The following is a 9823-nucleotide window of genomic DNA, read 5'->3' on the forward strand; positions in this document are numbered from 1 at the left end:
ATGGTTCAGGTTGATTTGGGTTATAATGAGCCCCTGCCAGTAATCTGTCACAGCTTGCTTTTCTGCTGAATTCATATTTCACATTTAAATCTTGTAGTTGAGTTCTAATTCTAATTACAAAATTACAGAGTATTTGACACCACCTTTTTTGTCTTCTTTGCCTCTCCTGCATCAAAGTCTTTATTCTTTGAGAATTAATTTTTAAAACGTTGATTATTTAAAGTTCATTAACATAGCTTATTGTGAATAAGCATTTGCAATGCAATTTGTTTGTGATTTTAACTGTCTTATGTTAGGTCTGAAATATTGATGGACCAACACATCTCAGTAAATCTGCTTAATCCGTATAGTTAGAGGTGAAGAAAAATCTCTAATTGAAGTAGTCTAGCCAAAATTAATTGCTTAGCATAATAAAATATTGATTTAACTATTCTTTCTGTGATTTGCAAGGAGGATATTCACAACTAGACCGTGTCAAACAGTTTTTCTCGGGTTACCACACTCACGTAAGATAGCTTAGAGTTAACAAGCAGTGGGCAGAACACCTGTACACTTGCTGCCCCAATGGATGAGGCATCCAAAAAGCTGCAGCTCCCCAAGCTGGTGTCACCAAGAAAAAATATTTTTTAAATGGATTATTTGAGACAAAATAATCCTTTATGTTTTGAGGATTTATATGGCATAAAGGAAGAGAGAAATTGTCATTACAGAAAAATGCAAGTCAAATTTTATGTGGTAAATTGCAAGCTCTGTTCACTGCAAATTTATAATTATTTATTACCTTTTTATTTGAGTTGTGTAAAGGCTTTACAAATGTGATCAGTATCTTCATTCAGTAACACATACTGACTACAAGAAAAATCCCTTAAAATTATTTTCTCAGTGAAATTGCCATGGATTTTGTACTATTCTCTGCTAAAAGAGTAGATGGGTTTTATCTTCAGAAATATTTTTTCAGCAGCGACATCCAGTTGTATATTTTTCTCTTAATTGGTTGAGTTAATCTGAGTTCTAATCTCTGTTGCTAATTAAAACAAAGTAAGGTAGATAAAAATACTCTGACAGAAGCTTAATTTTAGTTAGTTAATATAGACAATTGCATTATCTTTATCTGGAAGGGGCATATGGGAAAGTATATATACTTGTTTTCTACCTCTTGTATTTTGGGTTGTCATATAGGTGTTCTTGTTTCCCAGTCTGATATAAAAGTTCAAGTAGCACCAAACTTTTGTCATTGCAGTTATCAATTTTTAGAAGTGGGTAGAAATACGGTCATAATAAGACTGTGTAATTAACTGAGCCTTTAAAGGTATGTAATAATATGATAAATATGCTAAAAATTTAATAGACATCAAAAATATAACATGATAAAAAAATCCCCAAAGATCAATACAGAGTCTGGGAGACAAAAATTATTTTGAATTTTTAGACGCTGGAAATGACTGCTCCAAGACTTTGGAGCTCCCAGTATTTTTAAATTAAAATTTGTACAATATGTGACTATCAGTAAACTTGAATGAATTTCACTTACAGCAAACTACCAGGTTTATCTCTCCTCTGGCCTTCTACCAGTGTTGCCTCTCAGTTTAATAATCAAGTTGCAATGGAGGTGCATGAGAAATCCACTAATCAGAAAAACAAAATTGCTGATTTGCTTCCCTGCATCCTACAGCTCCCTGCTTTTTCAGATACTCCTACTGCTTGTTCCCTTTTTTCCAGTCCATGCTTCCAAATTATCTCAGTCCTTTCATTTCTACTCTTTTGCTCTACTTTTCAGATAGGATGGGACAAAAGTCACTGGTATGTATAATTTGCTTCCCAGGTAACTGATGAGCTAAGGAATTATTGTCTCTGATGCAGAAATATTATTCAAAGCTGAAAAATGTAATTCTGGCTGGGAGACATTTCTTCTTTTTTTAATTTCTATTCTCCATTCCTATATTCTTGTCTATATTTGTTGTCACCTCTCCTTCCTTCCTGGCCAAATTTTCTACTCTGTTGATTATTCAACGTATTTTCATTATTTATTAATAATTTTACAAATAATTTTTTTTAAATTGTATTTTATCCTTCCCCTCCCCTTCATTAAAGTGAATTGTGGCTTCTAGTGTCTATTTCTCACCCATGTTCTAGGGTTTCTTTGACCTATCCCTCTCTTGTTTTCTGCACATCATTAGGGCACACTGTTTAACACAAGAAGGAGGGAACTGGAGAAAGCCATCCTGCTGGGAAGCTGTGCTGTCCACCCATCACTCTTCCTATCCCATAGCACACACTTCATACTGAAGAGGGCTGAAGCTGTGACCACAGCCACAGCTTTCTGCCACCACACTCACAGGTTTCTGCTTGTTTTGCTCATAACCAACCTTGGTGTCTTTACAGGCCATGGTATCTGCTCATGTGGCCGATGCATTTGCCAGGACGGGTGGTTTGGAAAGTTGTGCCAGCACTCAAGGAAGTGCAACATGACGGAGGAGGAGAGCAGGAGTCTCTGCGAGTCAGCGGATGGCATATTGTGCTCCGGGAAGGGTAAGATCTGGCAGCTGAGCTAGCCTATGTCAGCGCCTGACAGAGGAAAATAATCACATTCTGGAAGACTAATGTGCATGGCAGGGGGGTGTTGTTTAGTAACCCTCTCTTTGAAAGGCACTCATTATTAAAAGGATGTTAAAGGATGCTCTGTAATGCACTTACATCCATTTTGTCAGACACCCACCCCAGCCACGCACGTTCAGCAGAGTTGCTCTCCTATGCAATTTGTCAGTAGTATATAATTTCCTGTATGTGTTCAGCTGATGGTTTGTGTGGAACAGCTGTACATTATAAACTGTTAGTGCTCCTTCCACTTTGGGGAAAAAGGGCACCACCCACAGTAACATTCCAGTGGGGAAGATGGCAAATGTAATATATTGGACAACAGTAAGTGGAGGAAAGTGTTTAAAAACAATTTGTTATCCTTAATCACTCTGCTCCCCAAAACAGCCACAAAGGAAAAGTAGATGTCTGCAACTCCCACAAATGAATTCTACAAAATTTCTCATTTACTAATTTTCATTCAGGTGGTTACATCAGCTTCAGTTCAGCTCTAAAAAATTGCCACAGGGAAGAATAAAAGTTAGAAAATCTTGATAATTATCTGAAATTATTCTCTGGGGTTCTTACCTTGCTGTCTTTCAGGCTAGGAAATTGCATTAATGGAAAGAGGGCTTTTTAGCTCCCCTGTAGTGCAAATTGCCTATTTTTGTATGTAATATGTCTGAAAGAGAATAGACAAAAAAGAGACCAGTTGGAGGCTAGAATGCACTCAATCCAGACTCTATGTGCCATTTCCTATATTTGTATGTCCCTTGCATAGACAGGAAAGAAATCTGCCAGCTGGAAAAACTGGTTAGGAACCTTCTACACCAGGCACATTTCCAGTTTTCCCTTTGGTAACTTTTATTTCAGTGCAAAGGAAATTTAAATGGGGTTTCCAGCCCAGCCTTCATCCATCTATATTATCACTTATCTGAATTCTCCCTATTGCACCATTTTGTTTTGTTTTGGGTTTGTTTTTTTTCCCCCTCAGTTGATGCAGTGTCATAAAAAATGAGAAAGTTGCACTGTTTCTCTATTTTTTCCGGATGGGACTATCTTTAAATTAGTATATGTGTAAGAGGATGGTGAGTTACAGAAATGAGAAATGGAAATTACTCTGTTTTACTGCAGAAGTTAACTTTTTTCTCTTAATGTGTGCCTCATTGAGATTTTTTTTATAAACTGTGAAGGTGAGGGAACATTCCTGGTATCAATAAAATGCACTATGTAAGTATCTGTATAAATATAAACATGAAAAATGATGTTGATTTTAAAAATATTCATATTATCTAGTATCTCTTTCTAAGGATGGATGAGAGCTATTTATTCCAGCCTGTGGGTCTTACTCTGAGAACAATTAGCTTTGAACATGTGTTTTAAGGGTACAGTTTACTTTGATGCTTTGGGAGTAGATAATCCATCAGGAATTTGCAGAGGTGTCAGGCATTTTTTTACTCTGTTGGCTATGCTGCTGGGGAACGGTTTGGAATCTGGTCACTTATATAAGCCTGACAGGTGCTCTAGTATTGTCCTTTCCAACCTGACCCATCCTGTGATTCTGTGACCCTAAATCCATACTCAGCAACAGAGGTGAGATCTTTTTTATTTTTTTAGTTAAGTTTCTTTGGCCCCTGAGCCCATATTAGCTTCCAACATCATGAAAGATTGCTTTGAGGACAGTCAATATAAAAAAGCTCTGTCAAATTAGATGTGATTGCAGCTTTATTGTAGGAACAGCAATTCACATGTAAGTGCTTGTCCCAACATAGAAATCACCACCATAAGACATCTTCAGTTGAGTGTGGCCAGTAAACATCCAAGAAGGCTACTATCTCCTGCCTCTTCTCTGAGCAGGATGGGGATCACAAGCAAAGACAGTCTAATTACTTATAACTTTTGTTACTATACTCTTTTTTCCCCTTTTTAATTTTTTTTTAACTTTTAATTTTTTTTTAATCTACTCTTGATGCTAAAATATGTATCTGGAAATTATGTCTTACTGGATATTCATAGTTTAAAACACTGTTCATAGCTAGTGAAGTGCTATCCAGAAACCAAAATGGCAAATTTATCTTTCTAATTAATTACAGTGAGAAAAAAATAATGGTTACTGGTCAAATAAAAGGGATTTTCCAACCTGTGCACTAATGGTGGTTATTCCATTTTTGTTGGAAACCTAGCTGTGATATACAAGTGCTAAAATGGACTGAGGGTAGCCTAAGTGTCTGTATATAGGTTTTAATAGACTGTGAAGAGTCCTGGTTTTCAGCAGATAACTGCTGAACCCTATCAGAAAATTGCACTCTGCTAATATAAGCAAAGTTGGGCATCTACATTCCTAGGCTGTTTTCAGAATCTTGGCTCACTGACTGTGCCACCTGTAGAAAAAGCTCTTCCCAAGGAAAACAGCAACACCCACCATGCTGCTGCCTCCCTGGCAGTAAAGATAGGGCTGTACATGGTGACTGTAACGGTGCAGGATGTGGGCAAGGTAATGAGCCAAATCCCATCCAAGAGGATCTGGCTGGAATCCCAGGAAACACCCTGCAACTCATTAGACTCAATTAAACTGAGGAGCCTCCCAGAGCAGCATCCCCTGCTCAGGGAAAAAGTTCGATACATTCATTTCCCTAACAGATTTTACATTTTGGAGTCTTATCTTCCTTGCTTGACTTGGTGTTAAATTTGCTGTATCTTCTGCAAAACAGTTTTAAATATCGTGGGCATCCCTCAGTAGCAGCATCAGTGCTTGTTTATGCGGAATCACTTCAAGCTTCTTACAGGGTAATACTCTTAATAACTGCTTTAATTTCACTAAAATACTCATACCTCATATATCAATTCCTCATTATTTTCAGATGTCAGTACCTGGCAGTACTGAGGTATTTGATTTAAATTACCCTCAAGTGTACCTCTTATAGACCAACCCTGTCATACGTATGCTATCCTCCACTGCCTCCTTATACAACGGCGTTTTTGATCCTTGTAGGGAATGTCAAGATGCTCTATGCCAGTGCCCCAGTAAGCAATACTCTGAAAAGAAAGTAGATGCTTAATCAAATACCTCCAGCCTAAATGTTCTAATCACTAGCTCTTCCTGAATATATTTACATGTTCCATATGTTACAAGTTAAAGCATTTCCCTAAAATTAGGCAATGAGTTAATTTTTGTGAATTTAAAATAAGCATTAAATTATATATTTAATTAAGAATTAGATACTCTGCTGAAGCTGTTCTGAAGTTTTCAAGAATTAAGCTTCAGTATTTATGGGAAAAGCAATGTAAAATTGGTTGATATCAACAGATACAACTTTTTTTCTTTAAGTGTATTAAGATTATTACTATGGATTTTATTCAGAGGTCACTGAAAGAACTGGAAAGATGGAAAAGCATGATTTTATAGGCTTTGACTCAGGCCCTGTTGAGTAACCCATGAATTCTGTTTAGGTTATGTTCTGACATAACCAAGCTTCCTTCTTAATGCATTCAACACATTGGTGACTTTTAAATGGAATAATTCTGAAAATATTGCAGGAGACTAGGATTCTCATTGCATTTAACTCATTTATAAGTCTCTTCTTAAAAGGTCAACAGCTTCTTTGGTGACTTTTTTTTTTGCCCCAGCTCATCATAGTTCAAAATTTTGCATATATTCCTTGCTATAATTTATCTGAGTTTTTTTTAAATAATGCTTTTAACATTGATTTCTGCTGTTACCCCTTTTTAGGGCTAGGTCCACAAAAGGATTTTTTCTTAACAGTTAGTAAGATTCCCACGTCAGTGCTTGCATGTCTGAAATCTGTACATGGCCAGGCAACTGAAGATGCGATCTGTAAAAGCCAAGCCTCTTCAGCCAAGTGCTGCAACCATTCAGGAGGAATAATAATCTCCTTTTGGCATTTCTAGCTGCAGAAAAGCCTCTCTCACACACTTCTCAGGCTATAGGCTTCCTGATAACATCATTGTCACTTTCCAGGATTCAGAGCCACGAACCTTCTCCTGAGGGTCAGGATGTCTGAGAGTCTTCTCTTCAAGGGAGGATTCTGGTGCTCCGTGGATTATGGCATCACCTGAATGTGACCATACAGTCCCTGCTTTGCCTGTGAGGGTGTGGCCTGACATCCGTGAGGAGAAGGGGAGCAGCTTGTCCCAGCAAGGGGCTTTAGGGCAGGCTGCAGGAATGAGCCAATTGCTGAGCTGCCATTATGTGCACAAGCTCTTTCTGACCTAGAGCAAAAGTTCAGTAATTCCATGGGAGGTGGAGAATCTTCATTCGTGGTGATAAGGGTTTTGGAAGTCTATAGATGTTAGTCTTGGACCCTGCTGCTCTTTTGCAAACTCACCCCTAAAAATTTAGATGAGGAGGACTATTTTCTTCCTGGATGTGATTTTACTGCCTTCAGTAATAATGGATTAGGGACAATTTGAGCTTTACTAGTTAAAAAAAAGTTCCTGGGGAGAGAAGCCCTGATTGTAGGTGTCTGAAACCAAAAGAAAGCTTCAAAATGTGAGTCCTGATTATTGAAATAGCAGGATCAAAGCATTACTAGTAACATCCCACCATACTCTAGCTCATGCCAAAAGAATCCTTTAATTCAAAAGGCTTTTAGCTTGATTATTTTCTTTTATGCAACAGCCTCTTAGGCAGCAATTTTGTGCACATGCACATGTGCGTATGTGTGCATATGTGTGACTTGGGTTGTTATTTTCTAGTCTGAATGTGCCAGTACTCTTTGACTGTGAGTAATAATTTTTGTGATTTCAGGCTCCTGCCACTGTGGAAAGTGCATCTGTTCACCCCAGGAATGGTACATTTCGGGTGATTTCTGTGAATGCGATGACAGAGACTGTGACAAACATGATGGTCTCATTTGCACAGGTGCAGTACAGGCTAACACTTAATTGCTTCAGAAAACAAACAGAGTTGATGGGAATTATGTTAGACAAAGCCCAGCTTCTTCTTTCCCCACTGATGGAGGAAGCATATTTGCTGGTTATTCAAACCTGCTATAATTGTTTCTTCATGCAGTGCAATGATCAACTTAAGGTTTCAAAACAACAGTTAAAAGCCTGAGTGTGAATTTAAATAAGTAAGCCAGCTATGGAATCCATCAACAATTCTCTCTGTAACAGACTACAAGTTATTATTTTTTGGCAAAGGACACAGTGTCAGCATTACAATCATGAGGTTTGTTAGCCTTTGTTCTTTTACTGGACACTCCATGTGTGTAATGTGTTTAAGTAACAAAAAATGCATTTGTTTGATGATCTCTGGTGGTTTAGGGGCATCGTTGTGTGGGTTAACAGAGCTTCCTAGCAATCAGACAATTGTCAGTGAGAGGCTGGAATAGCTGATAGCTTTTCTTATGATGTGATGGTGAATGATTCAAGCAGCTTCACCTTAACATTGTCTGAGTATGCAGGTGGCAGATGTCAATAGAAATGGGCAGGCTGCCAACAAACCCTTGTGATAAGCATAGTGACAAGAAGCAGCATGGGAATTGCTAAATTAACTCACTGGCTGTTTCCTGTTGCAAATCTTAATTTTAGAAAATCTTTGCTGAGCAATTATTAGATGTGGAAGAACTCTGCAAGCCAATTAGATTGAGAGTGGGAAGGCTGACACTAGTAAATTGTGTCTTCCAGCTCGCCCTGTTAGCAAGGGTCATTGTCTGGAGACAACTAGCCAGTACAGCAGAAACAGGAGCCTTATCTGTGGCTAATGCCTAATCATGGATCTTCATAAAAACAGAAAGGAGTTTACATAGATACAAAGGCTATAGAGGTTTCAAGCTGAGAATCCAAGGGTCATTAAATAATATTTAAATAAAATTAATAGATGGATCTCAACTCTTTCCCAGCTGCAAAATACGGCTGGGACATTTTTCACTGAATAGAGAGTTTGAGATAGGATTTATTTGTACAGCACTTCTGAGATTTTAGGTTTAAAGTTTTTCATGTTCAAAGTCATGGTTTTATTGCTATTCTGTTGGTAGCTTTTCATGGCTTTTATTTTATGAATATTAGTTAAAAGTAATTTTGTTTTTCTTTGTACCTGGAGGCACAGTGTGAACACAGCCTCACCAACTGGGTACAAACACTGGTGTACACAATTAAACTTCACCATACACAATTTCAATATTTGCAATGCTGCTGATGGAATTATTGTGAACATGCTATTAATGCCTTGTAAGTATAGGTGTGGGGTGGCTTCCTAATGCAATGGTACAGTAATTGCTTCCTTCCAAAGGAAAAAGGGGTAGGGGAACAATAAAGGAACAATGCATCTACTTTAGCATAGCATTTTACTTTCCATAAAACACATTTTAATGTAGTACATCTCAATTATGATAATTGCCCTTTATCATTCTATTCTAGGTAATGGAGTTTGTAGCTGTGGAAACTGTGAATGCTGGGAAGGATGGAATGGAAATGCTTGTGAAATCTGGCTGGGGAGAGAATACTCTTAATGAAGGACGTCAAAGATTGAGGACTTTTTTGCTTTTCTTTAGGCTGCTAGGACATTTAATTTCTGAAGTGTCTGGGTGTGGGTATGCATGAACACACACATACATGTTTGTAAATACCTTAGAGCACGTTCGAGGATTTGGTCCTTAAAAAAATGCATCAGAAAACTAAACAAGGGAGCAGGGCAGCTCGAGCTCTAGAGGGTGAAGTCAAAAAATACTGGCCCTGTGGAACTTCTCCAGAGATTTTTTGTAAATTCAGTGGGATTTGTATTACACCTATAATGACTATTTCTTTGAGCAACCTGAGGCAAAGGTATAAGAAAACCCTTTTTAAACATTATTTACTTGGTTGTCATGTCTCCTTATACATAAGCAACAATACACCTGTAGAAGAGTAGCACTAATTGAATATTTGTCAAATAATAAGTTTAGTTTGTTTTATGATGTTTGAAAAATACATTATTTGGCCTTTTTTTTTCCTTTATAACAATCCTGATTATGAACCAACTCATAAATTGAGAGAAACTGTAAAGAAGCCTATAAAAATATTAATGATTTTTTATTTGGTGAAATAACTGTCTTACTGAGGTCCAGTTACATGACACTCATAGACTGAAGACCCAAAATGTTTGAATGGAACCTTTTCCACCAGAGAACTTTTAGTTTCTGTGGTTAATATGTCAGTAAGTTGATTGTCTAATCTACATATTACAATACCTTCAAGTACATAACCTATAGAAACATATGGAATGAAACTAATAAAGATATAAAAGTAT

General features: G+C 37.4%; 1 protein-coding gene across 1 annotated transcript in view; it reads left to right on the plus strand.

The window, feature by feature from the left end:
- The window catches only part of ITGBL1 (integrin subunit beta like 1), a 125317-nt gene extending 115495 nt beyond the window's left edge, over positions 1-9822 (plus strand). Inside the window, exons 9-11 of the mRNA XM_088159885.1 lie at positions 2383-2529; positions 7343-7456; positions 8956-9822. Of these exons, the coding sequence (XP_088016011.1) occupies positions 2383-2529; positions 7343-7456; positions 8956-9047 (353 nt within the window). The 3' untranslated portion in view covers positions 9048-9822. The remainder of the gene's footprint in view (positions 1-2382; positions 2530-7342; positions 7457-8955) is intronic.
- The last annotated feature ends 1 nt before the right edge of the window (position 9823 follows it).

This window comes from Sturnus vulgaris, chromosome 2 (genome assembly GCF_052056855.1).
Source record: "Sturnus vulgaris isolate bStuVul1 chromosome 2, bStuVul1.hap1, whole genome shotgun sequence".
Taxonomy (NCBI): Eukaryota; Metazoa; Chordata; class Aves; order Passeriformes; family Sturnidae; genus Sturnus; species Sturnus vulgaris.